The sequence below is a fragment of the Aethalodelphis obliquidens genome, unplaced genomic scaffold, assembly GCF_003676395.1.
Source record: "Aethalodelphis obliquidens isolate GAN/ISIS:26980383/991018 unplaced genomic scaffold, ASM367639v1 scaffold43, whole genome shotgun sequence".
Lineage (NCBI taxonomy): Eukaryota > Metazoa > Chordata > Mammalia > Artiodactyla > Delphinidae > Aethalodelphis > Aethalodelphis obliquidens.
Window position 1 is genome coordinate 8,015,654 of NW_020837987.1, and position 21,054 is coordinate 8,036,707.

Genomic DNA, 21,054 nt, shown 5'->3' on the forward strand with positions numbered 1-21,054 from the left:
CTGGGGAAACCCCCCTCCCCCCGCTGGGCTCCAGCACCTCTCAGTGACCCTCAGCCCTGCACAGACACCTCCTCCCACGTCGGGGCTGTGCTCCCTGCTGTCCCGCCACCCTCCTTACCCGCCTCCTGAGGGCCAGCCTCTGCTGAGCACCCTCCTCACCGGCTCCCTCTGACACCCCAGCTGACCCAGCCCTGGGGGAGGGGCGCCCCCTCAGCCCCCTCACCCCGCCCTGTGGGCCCCCCACCCCCCAGAGGCAGCACTTACTCACCAGCATGATAGCTGGAGCACCCAACTGCTCAGCAGAAGGAAAGGAAGGAGAAGAGGAGGAGAAACAGCAAACCAGTGTTTTCACAGAGTGAGACGGAAATGTACAAGATTACTTTGGCCTTGGAGAGACAGTGGAAATACTTCAAACTCAACATGTCAAAATCCCGCATTCTGATTAAAATGTTTAAAGGGGTTTAATGAACTCAGTTTATCAATGGAACCAAATATGACAGCAACTGCTTCTCCTTAGCAAGTGATTGCATCGATACAATTTACTATATTTATAAATAGGACTGTAAGGTTTCCAGCGGACTTCCTAGCTTAAGAAAAAGTCACATTTGGGGGAATTCCCTGGTGGTCCAGTGGTTAGGACTCGGTGCTTTCATTGCCGAGGGTCCGGGTTCAATTCCTCATCAGGGGAAAAAGTTCCCACAAGTCAAGCACAGCAGGGCCAAAAAAAAAGGTCAGATTTTTAAAACATGTCATTTTCCTCATTGGTAAACGAATTTACAAAACCAATCCAGCTCCTGAACTTTCTTCGCTGTATATGAAAACCAACCCAAAGTCTCCAAGAAGCTGACATGGACAGAGCCTGGGATTTTCAATTCCTACAAACACCGTGGTGCACTCAGTACTTTTCGCCCCAGTTATTTCGGAAGGAGGGGAGGGCCAGCAGACTCGGCCCGCTGGGCATCCCTTTCTTTGTTTTCATCGCAGATGAGCTTGGTGGCTCTCAAATGCTGAGGAGCGACAGTGTTTCCTGGGGCAGGTGGAGGGGGACTGGCTGTTTCAGGGGCTAAAACTTGATTGGGGTGGTGGTTGCCCAGGTCCGTGTATTGTCAAGGCTCATGGAAGTGTTCCGGTAAAACCTGGATGACTTACGAGCGTGACCTACAGCTCGACAAAACAAAAAGAGTATTGGGAAATGAGGACATCCGCCACTTATTTAGAGGTGAGACAAAAACGCTCCTAAGCATGTTATTCCAGAACTGATGGAAGATAACCAGCACAAATGAATGCAAATTCAGCTGGGATGCCCGTGCCTGACAGCTGAGAGATGACCTAGCAATCAAGCTGGTAACACACTCAGTGCAAACATACGGCCAAACACGAAGGTCAGGTCAGGACTTGCAGGCCGGCAGCATGTGGGGAAATATCCAACCACCATGAAGAAATCGGGGAACAGATGAGCTAGTGGGATACACAGCAATATGCAGAATGAGGTACAGAAAGGGGACACGCTTAGTGATCAGAGTAATGGAGTCCCTCGTCCTGGGAAACTCTCCACCCGAGCAGATGTTGGTGTCACCACCTCAGACCCCACTGTCCTCTCTATTGAAAGTCCCGATGAGGTGCCCCTGGCACACAGAGCGGCTCCAGCCCGGGCCCTGGCCCGTCCTTGCTGTGAGGCCTTGGGGAGAGGCTGGCCCTCTCTAAGCTTGCTTTGTCCTCTGCCAAATGGGGGTGCCTGCAGCCCCCAACCAAACGCCTAAATGCAGCTGCCCAGCCTCCGTCTCTGAGGCCCTGGCTCCTCCAGCTGCCCTAGCTGTGTGGTCAGGGGCCTGGAGGGAGGCTGGGACGCCTGCGAGGCTGTGGATCAGGTTCTGAGTCTGCTTGTCTCCACCCAGAGTTTCCATTCCTGGCTCTGCTCCAGGCCTCTTCTCCCTCTGCTGGGTGGGGCGCCAATGCGGGTGGGGTGCGGGGAGTAGAGCGGCGGAAACGGAGAAGGGGCTGCTAGGAGGGGCTTCTGCCCAGCTCCCCACCTCCCCGTTCCCTGTCTCCCAGAACCCTCTTTCAGCATTCTCCCTCTGACCCCACCCTTCATACCTGGATTCCTCTTCTGGAGTTTTGGGCTGTGGGGAGTGGAAATGGGCCTGGGTGGAGGGTCCCACTTTTTTCTCTTCCTTGGTCTGGCTGGGGGGCGGGTGTAGGACACCCCTCCTTCCCCGCCCCTTGTCCCGAACATCGGATGGGAGAGAGGAAGGGTTCTGGGAGGAGGAGGGAGAGAGACTCGAAGGAGAGAAACAGGAACACGTCGGGGGGTGGGGGGACAGAGACACAGGACAGCCAGAGAGACAGAGAGTCAGAGAGACTAGGGCATCCTGGAGACAGAATAAACCAGAGAGAAACTTCCAGAGATCAAGAAAGCCAGAGACACAGTGTCCGTGGTTCTGCACAGCTGTGTTTTTTGGGCAAACTGCTTCTCATTTCTGAGCCTCAGTTTCCTTATCTGTCAAATAAGGGGGATCAATGGCCCTGCCTCAGTGGCCTGTCTGAAATCAGTGGTCTCTGGCACATGCTAGAAAGGCCGGAGGCTTCGTTAATGGCAGCTGTGTTATCTTTCATTCCTTCTTTCACCCATATTTACGGAGCACTTATGTGTGCCAGGCACTGCACTAGGCGCCAAGGAGACAGCCTTGACCATCAGGCAAAATACCCTGCCCCTCTGAGCTCCCTTTTCTATTATTATTGCTGTTGCCATGGTTATTATTATATTCCAGAAGCATAAACTGGAATGTCAGGGCAGACACGTCCTTAGCCCTAGTCAGCAGGTCCTAACCTGGGAGAGAGGGTCCAGAGTTGCAGCCCACAGCTTAGCCTCTCAGGACTCGAGTTTTCCATGATGAAATGGGCACGAGCGTGTTTTCTCTCCGCCAGGCACCAGGAAGCTAGGGCTGGAGGGATGGTGGCTCAATGAGCCTCCTCTGATGTTGTTTTTTTTTTAATAAATAAATTTATTTATTTAGTTTTGGCTGCGTTGGGTCTTCGTTGCTGCACACAGGCTTTCTCTAGCTGTGTCGAGAGGGGGCTACTCTTCGTTGCCGTGCACGGGTTTCTCACTGCGGTGGCTTCTCTTGTTGCAGAGCACAGGCTGTAGGCCCGCGGGCTTCAATAGTTGTGGCACACGGGCTCAGTAGCCGTGGCACACGGGCTCAGTAGTTGTGGCTTGCAGGCTCTAGAGCGCAGGCTCAGTAGTTGTGGTGCATGAGCTTAGTTGCTCTGAGACATGTGGGATCTTCCTGGACCAGGGATCGAACCTGTGTCCTCTCCCCTGGCAGGTGGATTCTTAACCACTGTGCCGCCAGGGAATCCCTATGATGTTATTATTATTATTATTGTTAACTGTTCCTATCGTTATTAGCCCAGAGGAGAGGGACCTGGGAATCCTCAGGGACTGCAGAGGTGTCAGAGGCCATAGAAGGAGGGTGCTGGCCAGCATGGCCCCAGGGCCAGGGTCTGTGCCAGGTGTGGGTGGTGGGTGTGGAAAGGGGTGACGGTGAGTCACCAGGGCCAGCCACGCCCTGCTTCTACTTAAGGTCCCAGCAGCCATACCCACCACCACCACTGCCTGTCCGCTGTTCCAGCCATGCCACCGGTATATGTGAGTGCTCCAGGGGTGTGGAGGTGGCGAGGTTTTGGACCCAAGGCTGCACTGGAATGGGGTAGGGGCTGGGGCTTGGCTGAGGTCTCCTGTGTCAAGGAGAAAACGGGTGTTCGGGGGTGCTATGACGTTCTGGGCTGTTGTTTCTGGGTTGACCCAATCCATCCCACGCTCCCATCTCCCCCTTGGTGTTTCCCCCTTACTTTCTACCTCTCTGAATATCTTCCTGTTGATTCTTTGTGTTCCTCTCTCCAACCCTTTCCCTACGCCTGGCTCTCTTTCCTTTGCCTCTGTGCCCTTTCTGCTCTCTGATTCTGTTGGCCTGGGTCCTGGTCATGTTCTCCCCGGCACTGACTCATGTGTCTCTCTCCTCTGCCTCCCTGATCCACTTTGGCCCCCGCACCCCTGCTGCTGCAGAACGTGCCCTACAGGACCTCGCTGGCCAAGAGCTTCGAAGTCGGCACTGTGTTGAGAATTCGTGGTCTTGTCCCCGAAGATGCTAAAAGGTGAGACCTCCAAGCCTCTGCGGTAAGGGGTGGGAGGTCTCCAGGCTCAGCTGACCCCACTTCTCACAGCCCAGAGAACAAGCCCCAGGCCAGCTTTGCCCACCAGGATCTTGGAATCTCCAAGCTATTTCCCACCTTCTGGAATCTGATGTCTTTACTCATTTGTCCCAGGACAGTGTACCTGGGGTCCCTACAACCTTCTAAGAATCTGGGAGTTCCAGGGCAATCCAAGGCTCTTACTTATAGTAAGATTTCCAGTCTGAGTCTGAAGCAACTGTGGAAACACAGCCTGTGAGTCAGAGGTGCCCTGGGCACCTGGGAGGCCTCAGCAATCAAACCTATGACTTCCTGGGTCGGGAGCTTCAGGATTTCTGGGAATCTACGATGCCTGGGAATACTGGGGTCCCTGGTATTGCTCCCGGCCCTCTGGGAATTGGGGGATCGGAGGCACCCCTGTCTCAGGACCATGACTCCTCGGCAACTCCCAGACTCTGGAAATGCGGGGGACCCAGGCCGTAGTACAGTGACCCTTGCCTGGGTGGATGTGTGTCCAGGTCCCCAGTTGGTTTCTGGATGTCCTGGAACCTGGGCTCCTTGGCCTCCAGTCCACCACCCCTCCTTCACTGGCGTGTGGCTCTCAGGTCCCTGTGGACTTGGATGTGCTTCGGCAATCGGTAAGTCCTTTCTCTGACGCCCCCTCCCATCCGCCACCTAACAGGTTCTACATAAACCTGCTGTGCAGTGACGATCCAGACAGTGATATCGTCCTGCATTTCAACCCCCGGCTGGATGAATCCTCGGTGGTCATGAACACCTGGAAATGCGGCGAGTGGGGCTTAGAGGAGCTCGGCTTTGGCCCTTCCTTCCAGCGTGGGGAGTCCTTCGATATGCTCATCATTGCCGAAGAAAAAGGCTTCCAGGTGCGTCTCTGCCACAGGGGTGGCCGCCATCACCCAGGTCTCTTTCCTTGGCAAGGCCAGGAAGGCCCTTGTCGGAGGTGGGGAGCAAAGGCGCGGCCAAGGCCGGCCACGGCGTCCCTAGTCCCTCACCTCCCCTGGCGCAAGCGCACTAGAGGGCAGGCGTATGGCGGTGACAAGGACGCGAGAGAACGAGCCCAAAGGGTGGGTGTCCAGCGGGGAGGCGTGGACACCCCGGACCCTATTCCCTGTCCACTGGCGCCTGACGTAGCGGCTCTGGGGCAGGGGAATGGATGGGTTGGGAGACAGAACCCAGAATAAGTCCCGGCAGGGAGTGGTCGCTGTAGACCCTCCACCACCCAGGCCGTTCTCCACTTTCAATCTGTGCGTCACAGTGAGGCGGTGGACGCGGGCACCGTGGAGACCACATCCACCGCCAAAGCTTAAAAAGCACCCCGTGCCAGCAATGAACTCATTGACTCCTCACGGCAAGGGCTTAGAATCAAGAGCAGCCCTTTTCCTTAATGCGGGGTTGCGTGGGTGACGAGGTCACGCAGCGTGGGTACGAGTCGGGAATGACCCCGCAGTCGCCTCGGGAACCATAAACCGTGTCTCCTTGTCCCTGCAGGTTGTGATCGGGGACGAGGAATACCACCAGTTCAGCTACCGGCTCCCACCACAGCGCGCGCTCTGGATGGAAGTGGGCGGGGACGTGCAGCTGGAGTTTGTGAAGCTCTTCTGAGCCTTCCCAGGAGGGCAGGTGGGGACGGGGCACAGGGCTCTTGAGTGACAAATAAAGTCTTAGCCTCCCGTCTGTGCACCTCCTGTGTGTCTGTGTCTCCTTCATATAGACGAGGATAGCAGGCTCAGGGAGGTGAAGACACTGATTAAGGGTCACACAGCGATTGTGTGGCCGGGGCGGGTCCGGGCCTGGATCTCCGAGGGCACTTTTTGTCCCTGGAGGCCTGAGGAGGGTCACGATCTGGCGGGGGTGGGGCTTTGGCTTGCCCCCCTGCAGCACTTTGCGAAGCAGCCAGGTGGCAATGCGGTGCGGGCAGACTTTAGGGAATTTACAGGGGCCCCAGCCATCCTTTGGCGCCCGCTCCGTGGGTGTAACGGACCCCCCAATCGGTCCGTCTGCCAACAGGTCCCTTGGAGACCCCGGGTGCGTGAATCTCTTCGGTTCCCTGCGCCGAAGTCCCTCTTCTTGCCTCTCGCCGGTTTCGCCTACCTACTGGCGCCTGCAGACGGGTGGCGCGGGGAGGGACTTGGAGGCAGATCCGGGCCTCGCCTGCCTCCCATCTGTTCGGGAGTCAGGACAGGCCTCCGATGGTCGCGCCCCGGGGCAGACGCGCACTGAAGCTGCAGCCTCCCCGCGGAGAAGACGGGAAACGCGAACGGCCGGGCTCCTGTGTCCCTGCTGCCTTCGAGCGTGTTCACACACTTCGTCCATCTGGGCTCGCCCGACGGCCCCGAGACCCCGGCCCTCCCCGAGATTCTAGGGGGTAGGGGGAGTTGGGTATATACAGACGCCCAGTCACCCCCGACCGGCAGGTGGGGATTTTCTGGTTTCTGGGGGTCGCTGGGTCGCCCTTGAATAGCTGTGGTTGGCGGGGGAGCCGGGACCAAGCGAGCGCCCCCAGCCTCGCACCCTCAGCGAGGCGCTCGCAGCGGACGTGGTTCGCAGCTGCGGATGGAGGCGGGGGGTGGGGTGGGGCAGCATGCCAGCAGCTCACAGTGGGTTCGGACCCGGGTCTCGGAAAGTCTGGATCCGCACCCCTGGCGGATGTACCACAGGCTTCCGGTCCGGACTCCCGGCCAAAGTGTGACAGACAAATTTCCCTCCTTCCCTCGGGCCGCTGCAGAAGTTGCGGTTCAAAAACGGAGGCTCGGCAAGGTGGGGCTGCTTGCCGACTGAACCTGAAACAGCTAGGGTGGTGGGAAGACCAAACCCTGCTGCGGCACTTGAGCTTTTTCTGGACCCGTTTTTCTGCCCCTTGAGACCCTTCGGCTGAAGCCACTTCACCCCCATGCCCGGCCCTCAAGAGTGTATCTCTGGGTGGGTCGTGGAATGAAGGACACCCTCTCCCACTGGAGGACCCGGGAAAGTCTGAATTCCCCTGGTCCCAGGGCTATTATGTTTATTTTTATTTGCCTGTTAAAGGAATTACATATATATAATATCACTTTATATATATATAATTTTTAATATATATAATTTTAAAATATATATTAATTTAAAGATATACCTACGGTACAAATTTCAAAGTATGCAGTGGAAAATACAGTTGTTGGCACAACTGGTAAAGGTGGTTGGGGTCTCGGAATAGATGGTAGTTATCCATCTGTTAATCTGTTATCCATCTGTTAATTTCCTGATTTTCACTGTTGCCTTACAGTGGACATGCAAGAGAATGTTCTTGTTTGTGGAAATACACAATAAAGTAATTGAAGGTGATCAGGAAGCATGTTGGCAACTTATTCTCAAATGAGTGTAGGGAAAAAAATGTTTGTACTGTACTTACAACTTTCTGTGTTAGTCATTTCAAAATAAAAAAACTATAAATATATAAAATATGTATATGAAAGTCCTCCTTTTAAGAGCAAACTTCTGTTACCCGTGTCTTTATCTCTTGTGTATCTTTCCAAAACTCTCTGCCCTTCTAAACACATGTATATGCAATTTTTTTCCCTCCTTGCATAAAATCGAGCATCTTTCACCCACTCACCTCTTTTTTGTCCCTTAGCAATATATGTGCATAGTTTGATGTGTATATTTGATGTATTGACCCTTTTATCATGATGAAATGTCCTTTGTCTCTAGTAAAATTTCTTTTAACATCTATTGTGTCTGATACTAATTTTGTCCTTCTACTCTCTTACGGTTACTGATTGCACGGTACTTCTTTTCTCATCCTTTTACCTTCAACTTATCTACGTCTTAGATCTAAAGGGTGTCTTTTGTAGATAGCATATACTTGGGTCTTGTTTTCTTATCCAGGCTGAAAATGTATTATTCTTTGTAGCTTCATGACAAATTATCCCAGTAACATCATAAAATAACACATGCTTATTGCCTTCCAGTTGCTGAAGTTAGGAACCTAGGAGTGGCTTAACTAGGTTGTGGTGCTGAGTTTTCATGCAGTTACAGTCAAACTATAAGTGAAGTTGCTAGCACCCGAAAGAAGTTTTGGCAAACTATGGCTGTTGGGTTAAATCCACCCATCACCTGTTTTAGTAAGGCTCACAATCTAAGAATGGTTTTCACATTTTAAAATAGCTGAAAAAAAAATGAAAAGAAGAATAACATTTCTTAACACTTCAAATGATGCGAAATTCAAATTTCAGTGTCCATAAATAAAGTTTTATTGGGACACAGCCACGCTCTTTCATTTATGTATAGCCTACTGGCCGCTTTTGTGCTCCACCCGTGGAGCTCGGGAGCTGCAACAGAGACTGGGTCACCCACAATGCCTAACATATTTACTATGTGACCATTACAGAAAAAGTTTGCAACCCCTGCTCTAAAGGCTTGACTGGGATTGGAGGAACTTCTTCTAAGAGGGCTCACACACATGGATGTTGGCAGGAGTTTTCAGTTTCTTGTCACATGAGCACTTACATAGGACTGTTCAAGAGTTACTGACTCCTCCCGGGGGAGTCATTGAGAAATGAGAGAGCAAGAGAGTAAGCCACGACAGAAGCTGTAGTGTCTCTTATACCCCCGTTTGAGAAGTGACATACTATCAGTTCTGCCATATTCTCTTGATGAAATGTAGTCACACATACCAACCCTGGTACCATTTGGGAGGGGTTCACACAAGGGTTTGCATATCACTGGAGGCCAGTTTGGAAGCTGACCGCCACGGACGATCTCTGACTTTTTTTTTTTTTTTTGGCTGCGTTGGGTCTTTGTGGTTGCCCGTGGGCTTTCTTTGGTTGCGGTGCACCGGCTTCTCACTGCAGTGGCTTCTCTTGTTGCAGGGCACAGACTAGACTCTAGGCGTGTGGGCTTCAGTAGTTGTGGCTCGCGGGCTCTAGAGCACAGGCTCAGTAGTTGTGGCGCACGGGCTTAGTTGCTCCGCGGCATGTGGGATCTTCCCGGACCAGGGCTCGAACCCGTGTCCCCTGCATTGGCAGGCAGATTCTTAACTACTTCACCACCAGGGAAGCCCTGATCTCTGACTTTTGGTTGGAATGTTTATTTCATTCACACTTGATGTTGTGATTGATATAGTTGGCTTCACAGCTGCCATTTTGCTATTTGTTTTTACTCTGTTAGTCCTTCACTACCTGCCTTTGTGTTAAACAATTTTTAGTATGCCATTTAAATTCCTCTGTTGTTTTTTTTTTTTAACTGTATATTTTGATTTTTTTTTTTTTTTTTTGCAGTACGCAGGCCTCTCATCGTTGTGGCCTCTCCCGCCACGGAGCACAGGCTCCAGACGCGCAGGCTCAGCGGCATGGCTTACGGGCTTCCCGGACCGGGGCACGAACCCGCGTCCCCTGCATCGGCTGGCGGACTCTCAACCACTGTGCCACCAGGGAAGCCCTAAACTGTATATTTTGAAAGCTGGTTTTTAAATGGTCACTCTAGGGATGACAATATGCATTGTAAATTATCACAGTCTACTTTATGTTAATACAGATTTAATTCCAGTAAAATATAGCAGCATTGCTCCAATATATCTCCATTTCCCACCTTATTTTGTGCTATTGTTGTTATATATATCACATTTATATATGTTATACACTCTACAATATAGTGTTATAATTTTCACTACCATCACATTTTTAAAGAAAATAGAAAAAAAATAAATTTTAGTTATATAATTTTGAAAAATATTTATCCACATATTCATAATTTCTAGGATTCTTTATTTCTTCCTGTGGATTTGATGTCATTTTCTTTCAATGTGAAGGACTTCCTTTAGTATTCCCTACAGGGAGGTCTGCTAGCAATGAATTCTCAGTTTTCTTCTATCTCACAATATCTTTCTTTTGCCTTCAGTTTTTTGTTTTGTTTTTGCGTTATGCGGGCCTCTCACCGCTGCAGCCTCTCCCGTTGCGGAGCACAGGCTCCGGACGCGCAGGCCCAGCGGCCATGGCCCACAGGCCCAGCCACTCCGCGGCATGTGGGATCCTCCCGGACGGGGGCACGAACCCGCGTCCCCCGCATCAGCAGGCAGACCCCCAACCACTGCGCCACCAGGGAAGCCCTTGCCTTCAGTTTTTTGTTGTTTTTTTTTTTCTTCTTAACATTTGCCTTCAGTTGTTAAATAGAGTTTTGTTGAGTATAGAATTACTGACAGTTTTCTTTTGTTTAGCACTTTGAATAAATCATTCAACAGCCTTCTGGCCTTCATTGTTTCTATGAAAATTTAGCTGTGAATCGTACTGCTTTCCCCTGTACATGATGAGTTGTTTTTTCCCTTATAGCTTTCAAATTTTTCTGTCTTTTTTTTTTTCTTCCAGCAGTTTAACTATGATGGGTCTCGGTATGGATCTCTTTGTATTTATCCTACTTGCAGTTCATTGAGCTTCTCAGATCTAGAAACGAATGTCTTTCATAAAATTGGGTAAGTTTTCAGGCATTATTTCTTCAAACATATTGCAGCAGTGATAGAAAACTAAACATGACCTCACCAGCTCTTTGGGGGACCCTCTTCCTGTGCCCCTCTAGGCTCGTGACTGATGTATCTCCTGACAGCCATCCCTGGGCAGTGACTGTTCAGTAAGGGAGGAGGGAGCCCAGAAGAAGGAGAAGACGGCCTCAGACTGGAGGCTGCCCAGGTCAGCCCTCCGCCCTTCCTGACGTCCTCAGCATCCATCCAGGGTCTGAGGGCCCCCAGAACATCTTTGATCAATGCTTGACAAATCCATAAAATCTTCTGGAGAACTCAACGATAATATTGATGCCCAGGACCCACTACAGACTTACTAGACTAGAACATACGAAGTTATTGATATTTAACCACGTTTAACCTACAAACACGGCATTTTTGTGGTTTAGCCTAATGATGGTCTGGGTTGGGGGTCAGGTATCAATATTTTTTAAAAGCTCCCCAGGGGATTGCAATGTAGGACTGTTTAAGAACTACACTAGGTGAATGAATGAGACAATAAACTGAATGAGTAATTGAATAGACAGTGACAAATGACTGGATATGTGAACAAGCGAGTGAGTGAATGAACAAGAGTGAATAAATGGATGCATGAAAGTGTAAGGAAATGAACAAATTATTAAAGCAACACAAAGATGATGATAAAAGGATGTTTGAATGAATGACACATGGTTAGTGGGCAGATGAAGAGATAAATGTATGGATAAATAATTGGAAATGGATGGAGGAATAGATCATGAAGAGAAGAATGGATGACTGGATAGATAAAAATGGACAAATGGATGGATGGATGGATGGATGTGCTGGAAGGCAGAGAACTGCATGGACAAATGGAGGGAGTGAAGAGATGAAAGGATGAATGAAATCTGGATGTAAGCATGGCTGAGCGAATAGACATATGGACTAATAAATAAGTAGTTAGATGTTTGAATGGATGGATGGTCAGATGGATGGGTGAACGGCTGGGTGATGAATGGATGAACAAACAGCTAAAATGGAGAGGTAGGGTGGATGGATCATTGAATGTTTAGATGGGTGGATGAACATATGCTCGGATGAATGTTTGGAAAGACTGATGGATGATGAGGTAGACGTATGGAGGGATGAATGGATGGGTGGATGGATGAAGGGATGGATGAAAAGATGGCTGGACAAACAGACGGATAGACGGATTGGTGAGTGGCTAGATGGCTGGATGTCGAATGGGTATATGGACTTTTGGTTGGATGGATGCAGGGTGGATGGGACAACAGGCTGTATAGTGGCTGAGTACGTAGCCTTGGGAGCCAGACCACCTCGATTTGGATACTAGTTCTGCCATTTACGGACTCTGTGACCTTGGGCAACAGCTTTATTTTTCTTTGCCTGTCTCTTCATCATTTACAGATGGAAAATAATAATAGTTCCTACCTCCTGGCATTGTGAGGAGTGAATGGGTTCATACACATAAAGCCCTAGATTTATTATGATGAGAGGATGGATGGGCAGATGATTGGATGGCTGAATGGACAGTGCACGATTGAACCAAGAAGGAAGGAACAGTGAGGGAGGCGAACGGGGTCGTGTACACTCACAAGACACCCTCAGACATTTTATTAGGGGCTTAGAAAGGAGTCCTACAGGATCTTCCTCTGTGTTCCCAGGGGTTATGGCCCCAGATATAGATCAGATCTGGACATAGGACAAGGTGACATCACCCTGGATCTCCACCATGTCCACCCTCTGGAAGGCCGAAAGGCGATGGGAGAAGTCGAAGAGGTGCTGGCCGTTGGCATACACCTTGAAGCGATCCATGCCACAGCGAATGGACAGCTGCAGAGAGAGGGGAGGGCATGAGGCCAGAGCCTGGACAGAGGCTTTGGAGGGAAGCAGGGAAAGAGATCCCAGACTCACATCAAAGAACTGTCCAGGACCAAACGGGTTGTAGGAGACATTCCTTTCCTCAGCTCCCCACGAGCCATTCAGAAAACTGTTCCGAACCACGCTGCCCTCATTCAGCCGGGGGTTAATGTGCAGAGCCAGGTCCCCTGAGGATCCCACCTTGAAGTTGATGACAAAGCTGGGGGCAGAGAGAAGGGTAGGAGTAAGATGGGTGGGGAGGAGGTGGGGGAGCGCTTTCCTCCCCAAGGAAGGAGGGGACTGGGGACTGGATTCCCAGGTCTCCAGTGGAGGAGGCTGAGGGCTCAGTCTCCTAGGACTGAGGGATGAGGAGGACCAAGGATTCACACCTCAGTCTAGGTTCTGTACCTCTTGGCTGTGGGGGGTACGTAGCCCTTGACAATAATGGTTCTTCGGGCTGTAAGCCCCCCTTGCAGTCTCCCATTAAATGGCACAGGCTGTGGGAAGAGAACATGGTGTCCCATCGTCTCTCAGGTCCCCAGAAGCCAGAGGCAGGGACAAATTTTCAGAGAGGGGCTCTCACTTGTCCTGGGAAATGTCCCAAACCCCCAACCTCCACACCCTCTGACCACCAACTCCACCCTCTCCCCACCCCCCTCCCGCCCCAAACACCCTCTGCCCACTCTATTTCCTACCTTCTCAGGGCTCTCCATGGCTCAGGACCCCCGACCCACCACCAGTTCCTGCTTCCCCACAAACTTCCCCACCACAGAACCCTAAACTCCCACCAGAGACCTTACCGGGTTGAAGGCTGGGGGTCCCTCCATGGTCTGTGAAGTGAGGAAGAGTTATTCTATAATATTCGGCAAATATTAGGCCCACCTACTCCATGCAGGCGTAGTTCTAGGTGCTGGATTAGTACAACTGGGGATCCAGTCTCTCTGACCACCCTCCGGTTCTTGCCACCCACCCCCAAATGGCCACACAACCCTCCCACTTACAGGGAGGTTACTTGGCTCTTGGTAGCACTGCCCGGGACCCTACACAGATGGACGGAAGGCATGAATGGAGAGAGGCTGGGGGTCCTTTGGCTGCCCTACGACCTCCTCAGCCACTGAACCCCACCTCAAGGGGAAGTCCATCACCCACCAGCAGGTACTTACTGGGTACGCCGGATTAGGCATGGGTATCTGTGGGCACAGAAGGAGAAGGAGGCAATGAGGGGGACCCTAAACTAGGGCCTGGAGGGTGTCAAGGATGCCTGCCCCAGGGCAGCCTACCACCACCATCCAAGGGAACTCGGGGTCAAAGGGTAGCACCCAGATGGCTCATTCAGGGAGAGGAACTCGCCGTGTTTAGGGATCTCCAGTGCACAGCGCACCTCAGCCCACTCCTTTAGGACAAGGCTGGTAAATTCTGTTTCTGTCCCCACCTCTGTCCTGGCTTCCTGCTGACCCAGGACCCTCATCCACTGCTCTCCTCCCTCCAGGAGCCACACGATAAAGCGTGCACCCCCATTACACACCCGCAGGCCCACACAACACCCTGCTCACCTCGTCTCCAACCGTGATTTGCCCCTCACTCTACATGCGCACCCCTGGGGCAACTAGGGGTGCTTTAGCCAGCCAAGCTCCTGTCTCTCCCTTGTCTGTCTCAGCTCTTTCAGTCTGTGTGTGACTCTGTTTCTGTTTCTCAGCCTCTCTTACTCACTGTCTCTGTTCCTCTCTCTCGTCCTCACCTTCTCACCAGTGGTTCCTTTCCCCGCCAAACAATTTTTATTCACTCTTTCTCTCTGTTTCTGATGCACTCATTTCTGCCTCGACTTCCCCTTTAAGCCAGCTATCCTGAAGGTCCTTTAAAAATTGCTTCATTGTTGTTTTTCTTTTTATTCTAGCCGCGTTGAGCGTTTTGCAGGATCTTAGTTCCCTGATCAGGGATTGAACCCGGGCCCTCGGCAGTGAAAGTGAGGAGTCCTAACCACTGGACCGCCAGGGAATTCCCATGTTGTTTTTCTTTTTAAAATACATTGATGAGGGAATTCCCTGGCGGTCCAGCGGTTAGGACTTGGCACTCTCATTGTGGGGGCCCAGGGTTTGATCCCTGGTCAGGGAACTAACATTCCGCAAGCCATGCAGTGTGGCCATAAGTAAGTAAATAAATAAATAATAAAATAAAATACACTGATGAAGCACGACAGTAAAATGAACACCCATAGGCCCAAGGCCACCTTAGGGATGAAGACAATCCCAGCATTTCCTCATCAGGGAGGCAGAGGAGTGGTTGGATCCGTGCCTCTGCCGCTTACGAGCTCCACGATCTTGGGCAAGTTACTGAAGCACTCCGTGCCTCAGTTCCCACATCTGTAGAATGGGGCTCAGGATCACCAGTGCCCTTTCCCCTTGGAGGGGCTGGGGGACTTACAGGTTGGGAAGGGTAGAGCCCTCAGCTGAAGGACATGCCAGGGTTCTGAGGTTTGGGCTTCTCCAAGTAGTGTTGCTGTGGGTTTCTAGTGCTTGTGTCCTGGCCAGTTGTTCACCGTGGACCTGGTAGTGGGGTTTCACGGTCACCGGTGTGTGTCTGTTCAGCTTCCGTAGATGCTGCCCAGTTATTTCCCGAGGTATGGGAGTGTCGGCCAGTCCACGGCCTCACCAGCCGTGGGTATGACGTGCCTTTCCCGTGACAGCCCTTCTGGCGGGTGCGTAGTGGTAGCTCCCTGGGATTGGCAGTGAATTTCCCAGCTGACTCATGACGTCAGGCAACTTCTCAGAAACACGTTTGCTACTCCTGCGGTTTTTGTCCCTCCCTGTCATCACTTTCTGACTCAGCTTACACACCTACTTCTCCTCCAGAAAGCCCTTCCTAAGACTTTCCAGGGACTTCCCTGGCCGTCCAGTGGTTGGGACTCTGCGCTTTCACTGCCAAGGGCCAGGGTTCAATCCCTGGTCAGGGAACTAGGATCCTGCAAGCCACGTGGCACAGCCAAAATAATTAAATAAGTAAATAAAATAAAATGATGGTGTAGAAAATGGTGCCCATACCTTAAAAGAAAAAAGACTCTCCAGACCTCCTGTATGCGCCCCACCCCCGCACTGACAACTTGTGGCCACTACTATGTGGTGACACGTCTGTCTTCCCAGTAGACTGTCCTGGTTGCCGCTGGGTCTGTGGCGTCACCTGGCAAAGGGTCTGGCCCAGAGCAGGTGCTCAGGAAATAAGTGAATGTAGGGGTGAATTAAGGAAGAAAGCAAGCAAACAAGAGGGGGACACACCACACACCTGGTTTGGGGCGGGCTCGCCTCCAATGAAGTTGATTGATTGAAGCTGCAGGTCGCCATCCACATGCAGGTGGGTGACCATCTGTAGCGGGATCCGGTGCCCAAACTCATAGAAGGGATCCCCATTTACCACCACCTGGAGGGCAGGGGTCAGGTCAGAGGTGGCACCTCTGACCCTGGAGGGTAGAAAACAGGAAGCAGGAAACAGGGAGATTTTTAACTTGGGGGTCATGAGTTTTGAGGGTGAGCTGGGACAGCCTCAGAGTCAGGAATCTTGAGTCCACCGGTCAGAGGTCAAAAGTCAGCTCACAGATTGGTGGGCAGACGAGAATAGAGAATTTAGCCTGAGGATGGAGATTGGGAGATCACTGAATGGGAGTCCTGGTTTTGGTACCAAATGATTGGGTGTCAGGTCCAGCTCTGACATGTCTTGGCTGTGGGACCTTAGGTAAGTCACTCACTTCTCTGAGTCTTTGTTTCTGCCTCTGTAAAATGGGATCTCGCTCTGGGACTGTTGGGAAGGCTTGTCAGAGGCACTGTGGAAATCCCAGGTAGAGCCTTGCCTTGTCATCACATCTCAAGAGTACTGTAAGCCCTCACGGTTCTAGTTATAGTGCTAAGCAACAGGCACAGCCGAGACCCAGCTCCCCAGGACTGAGAGCTTCCTACGTGCTAAGCACTTTACCTGCTGGCATCAACATGGTGATGGGCTCAACAGCTCCGTGAGGGAGGACAAAACACTGTCCCTGTTGTTCAAGAAAGCAGAGGCTCCAGGTAGTAGAGTGACCAGTTCAAGGTCACATGCTGGGGAGAGGCAAAGCCCAGACTTGAACCCGTGTCTGTCCGAGCTCGAGCCCTAATGTTAACCTTGGTGATGAGGTTAGATATCTGGTGTCTATATGAGGGCAGATAACGTCCAGGTAGGTCATCCTCCCAGAAGACTTCTCCCATGGGTCAGGCTGGGACAGATGTGCACAGGGTGTCTGATGTGTGTCATTTATGGGGAGGCAGGGGATGGAGAGAACTCCATTCATATTTATGAATGAAATTATATGATAGCTGGGATTTGCTTCTAAATAACCGGAGGGGAAGTGGGAGGTAGAGATAGGAGCAGAGGAACCTGGAGTGGACAGCTATCGGTGCTGGCCAAGGAGAGGAGGGCTTCCCAGGCCTCTGTGCTTCTGTGTGTGTTTAGACTTCCTGATAAGAAAGGGCCAAAATACATACCTCGCAAGAACACGGGAGCAAGATGTTATGCATGAGACACATTAGAAGGCTCTCCGAGGTGGAGGAATGGGAATGAGAAAGAGAGGCAGGAGAGGAGGAAAAGAAAAGAAAAGAAAAGTGAGGTAGGAAGGGAGGAGGGAGGGGGAAGGGAGAGAGGAAAAACGAAGAAAGAAAGGGAGAGAGGGAGGGATCAGGGGAAGGCAGAAAGGCAGGGAGGGAGGAAGGAAGGGAAGGGGGGAGGGAGGGGTGGGGAGGGGAGGCCTCGCCCTCGAGACTCCGACCTTGTAGTGCTCGGCCAAGACCATGAACACCAGCTCGAAGGCGGCACCCTTGCTGAAGGGCATGCTCCTTTTCTTCTCCTCCTTGCCCCAGTTGCCATTCTGCCTCGTGTTTAAGACCACCTTATCCCAGCCGTCAAAGCGGGGATTGAAGTGGAAGGCGACGTCTGCCTCTGGGCCCTGCCCCACCTCGAAGTTCACGAAGAACCTGGTGGGACACGAAGGGCTGTTCCCCTGGCCGCCCATGCCAGCGCACTATTGACCCAAGACTGGAGGGGGAGATCGTGCCCCTGCACTCCAAGGGGCAGATTCCCACCGCTACCCCTTTGCTCACTCCCTTCCCTGACCCAGCTTCAAATAAGACTGCTACTGGGACTCCTGCATTTACCCCAGCCCAGTCTCTATCGGCTCAGGTCTCTCTGCCCCCTCCCTGGCTTCTGAAGGCCATTCCCCACACGCAGTCAGAGGGACCCTATGAAAACCCAAATCGGAGCACCTTCCACAGCTCCCTTCACACCAGCAGCCCCCAAATTATTCCAAGGGGGCAGGTACACACCTGCCTCAGGACCTTTGCACTGGCTGTTCTTTCTGCTTGGAATGCTCTTCCCTCAGATACACCCCAGGCTCCCTCCCTCTCACCTCCTTCAGGTCTTTGCTGAAAAATTCCCTTCCCAGGAACCTTTCCCTGGCCACCTTATTTAAAGGGACAATGCCACACAACCCCTACCCCACATCTGCTCCCCATCTCCCTTCCCTCCTCATTTGTCTCCATAGCATTTATTGCCATCTGACTTATTATATATCTGACTTATTTATTTTTTATCTGTCTCCTCTACTAGGATGTCAGCTCCACGAGGACAGGGATCTTTGTCCTGTTGGATGCTCTGTCCCCAGCGCCTAGGCACAGAGTGGGTACTCGGTGGACACAGAAACAATGACCAAAGAAACAACAGTCCTATGACATCATTCAATTATCATCACCATTTTTTTTTTATCATCACAATTTTAAAACCATAAAAAAAGCTAAGTGGACTTCCCTGGTGGCGCAGTGGTTAAGAATCCGCCTGCCAATGCAGAGGACACAGGTTTGAACCCTGGTCCGGGAAGATCCCACATGCCGCGGAGCAACTAAGCCTGTGCACCACAACTACTGAGCCCACGTACCACAACTACTGAAGCCCACAAACCTAGAGCCCGTGCTCCACAACAAGAGAAGCCACTGCAGTGAGAAGCCCGCGCACCGCAGCGAAGAGTAGCCCTCCCGCCACCACTCGCCTCAACTAAAGAAAGCCCGCATGGAATGAAGACCCAACGCTGCCAAAAATAAATCTAAAAAATTAAAGAAAACAAAAAGCTAAGAGTTGTTGTAGTGCTGAATATACGACTCTATATGTTTTACATATTGAATCCTCAAAACCCATTTTATAGATGACAAACTAAAGCACACAGAGCTTTCCCAGTCACACGGTTGGTAAGTGACAGAGCTGGGACATGAACTCAGGTGGACCGGCTCTCAGCCTGTGATCTTAATTCATGCTGTCATACCCAACAATTCCAATCCAGTGTCCCAACTCTGGGGCCACCTGTCATGGTGAGTCTCCCTAACACCTCCCAGCCCCCCTCCTGATCTGATCACCAAGCCCTGGACTCCCCAGACCAGAGCTGTTCTTTGGCCATCAGGTGCGGTGGCATAGAGCCCTCTTCTCAGCGGCGGGGAGGGAGAGAAATAGGCCTCCTGCACCTGGGCTGGAAGCCCCCTGTTTGTAGCCCCCTCCCAGCCTAGCCTGGCATGGGGGAGGGTCTTACCTCTTCATATGCTCGCTAGCCACTCCTTGGATGTAAATGGACATTCCAACTCTGAGACTGCCTGGGATGGGCCTGTGGTAGGGCAGCGTCTGCAGAAGGGGCCAGGTGAGGGGCCTCAAAGGTCACCTGCCTATTGCAGCCCTTACTACTCAGTCAGCAGCCCCTCCAGTCCCCCTCCCTTAAGCAAGGGAGAGGAAACCAAGGGGTGAGGGATCAGCGTGAAGATGAAGAAGGCTGAGAGCTGGAGCTGGATATAAATAGTCTATCAGGGTGGGAGTAAGTCAAGCCCCAGGGTCAGTACTGGGTGAATCAGACCCACAACGCCCGGTGGCTGCCTCTGAGGATCAGGGTGAGGGTAGATTGGTGCGTGGCGGTCAGGGTGGAGCTAAGCCAGGGACTAGGGTATCTCACCGGGTTGTAGGTGGGCTGGTAGCCTGGTGCAGGAACGAAGGCCATCTTGAGAGGCTGGGCTGGTGGCTGCTACAGTGAGAAGAGCTGCAGGAGCAGGGAATGGCGGCAGAGAGCGGCTGGTGGGTGGCGCTTATACCTGAGGATAAGGGAGTGGCTGGCAGGGCAGGGTCCACGGGGTCCCTCTTCTAGGGATCCTAGACACACATCTTCTAGGGCACCCCCAGTCTCCCTTCTCTTACCAGCCTCACTGGTAACCAGCCGGAACCCAGATCTTCTGGGCCAGGCCTGGGGTACTCAGCTCAGGACCGCCTCCTCTAGGCCCTCCTGCAAAGAGGAAGTGCTGGCGAACTTTGGCCCTTCAAGGGCCTTATCGGAGCCCATAAAAACCTGGCTGACCCTTTGTTGTCAGAGGGAGGGTGAGGCCAGGAGGGTGGGGCAGGGTAAGGCTAAAAGGAGTGGCCCAGGACAGATGGGCAACGGAAACAAGTGAAAAAGCAAGGAGGAACTGGGCACTCTTGATACTCCCAGGAACTGTTCGAGGACCTCAATTATTGCTGCGTGCCTCTAGTATGTACGTTATGTTGTATATGTAGTGGTTTAGATCACTGACTTCTGGAGCCTGAGGTTCTGGGTTAAACTCCTTCCTCTGCCGCTTCTTCGCTGTTTGATCTTGCGTCAGTGGTTTAACCTCAATTTGCCCATTTGCCCATCTGTTAAATAGGGAATATTAATAGTATTAACCTCATAGGGTCCTTGAAAGGAATTACTAAGTTAATAAATATTCATAACAGGACGTGGCATATAGGAGACACTAAATTAATGCTTGGGGACTTCCCTGGTGGTCCAGTGGTTAGGACTCCGTGCTTTCACTGCCGTGGCGCTGGGTTCCATCCCTGGTCAGCGGAACTAAGATCCCACAAATCTCCCACAAGCCGCACGGCGCGGCCGAAAAAGAAGAAAAAAAGGAAAATAATACCTTGTAAATTAATGCTTGGTCTCTTGCCCTCATTCCAAACATAAATCCAGGACGTTGGTTTATTTATTTATTTTTTTGGCCACGCCACGCAGCTTGCGGGATCTTCGTTCCCCCACAGGGGATTGAACCCGGGCCACTGCAGTGAAAGCCCTAACCACTGGACCGCCAGGGAATTCTCCAGGAGGTTGGGATTATATATGGAAAAGAGAACTCAGAGCTTAGAGAAGTGAGGCAGTTGGCCCAAGACTGGGTAGCAGCAGAACCCTAGCCAGACTCCAGCACCGGAACCTACTATGCCGTGTAGTGAGTGGGGGCCAGGCAGGGGAAATGCCGCCCACAAGCCTGGGGCAGGCAGGAAGACCGTCTGCGGCCTTCCACGTGACTTGCTACCAGCCCTGGCCTGCCCACTGCCACTCTGAATGGTCATCACCTGCATGGCTTCCATGCCCATTGGTCATATCTCTGTCCCCAACTTTCAGCACAACCGTGGTCTTTGGAGCCCCCAGGATCATCATGTTAACCCCCTTTCTGCCTCGCCTCTCTCTC

At 51.9% G+C, this 21,054-nt stretch overlaps 2 protein-coding genes across 5 annotated transcripts; one reads left to right on the top strand and one right to left on the bottom strand.

The window, feature by feature from the left end:
• The first annotated feature begins 3,563 nt into the window (after window positions 1–3,563).
• LOC113605835 (galectin-7-like) lies at window positions 3,564–5,890 on the top strand. Its single transcript, XM_027079466.1, has 4 exons — window positions 3,564–3,649; window positions 4,067–4,155; window positions 4,874–5,075; window positions 5,701–5,890. Exons 1-4 carry the CDS (start codon window positions 3,635–3,637, stop codon window positions 5,812–5,814), a joined length of 420 nt encoding a protein of 139 aa, XP_026935267.1. The 5' UTR covers window positions 3,564–3,634; the 3' UTR covers window positions 5,815–5,890.
• A 6,142-nt stretch (window positions 5,891–12,032) lies between these two features.
• On the bottom strand, window positions 12,033–20,947 carry LGALS4 (galectin 4). Of its 4 annotated transcripts, XR_003427374.1 has the most exons (12): window positions 19,772–20,947; window positions 19,533–19,668; window positions 19,122–19,210; window positions 17,319–17,523; window positions 15,812–15,946; window positions 14,957–15,078; window positions 13,699–13,725; window positions 13,537–13,575; window positions 13,336–13,365; window positions 12,944–13,032; window positions 12,590–12,755; window positions 12,391–12,508 (listed from the first exon to the last, which is right to left on the bottom strand). XR_003427374.1 is itself a non-coding variant. In XM_027079468.1 (11 exons), exons 2-11 carry the CDS (start codon window positions 19,575–19,577, stop codon window positions 12,362–12,364), a joined length of 972 nt encoding a protein of 323 aa, XP_026935269.1. In that variant the 5' UTR covers window positions 19,578–19,668; window positions 19,772–20,947; the 3' UTR covers window positions 12,033–12,361. The 4 variants fall into 4 exon arrangements, 2 of the variants coding, with proteins under 2 accessions (XP_026935269.1, XP_026935270.1); XM_027079468.1 differs by lacking the exon at window positions 14,957–15,078 and having other exon boundaries at window positions 12,033–12,508; XR_003427375.1 differs by lacking the exon at window positions 13,537–13,575.
• Window positions 20,948–21,054: the final 107 nt, after the last annotated feature.

Bases quoted from the DNA above. Each gene is read 5' to 3' on its own strand.
- LGALS4 (XM_027079468.1), bottom strand. From the start codon at position 19,577: ATGGCCTTCGTTCCTGCACCAGGCTACCAGCCCACCTACAACCCG. The intron at 15,947-17,318 runs GTCGGAGTCTCG...CCTGCCCTCCAG, and splicing joins TCTTGGCCGAGCACTACAAG to GTGGTGGTAAATGGGGATCC. The intron at 13,576-13,698 runs GTAAGTACCTGC...CCATCTGTGTAG, and splicing joins TGCCTAATCCGGCGTACCCA to GGTCCCGGGCAGTGCTACCA.
- LOC113605835 (XM_027079466.1), top strand. The intron at 4,156-4,873 runs GTGAGACCTCCA...GCCACCTAACAG, and splicing joins GTCCCCGAAGATGCTAAAAG to GTTCTACATAAACCTGCTGT. The intron at 5,076-5,700 runs GTGCGTCTCTGC...TTGTCCCTGCAG, and splicing joins CCGAAGAAAAAGGCTTCCAG to GTTGTGATCGGGGACGAGGA.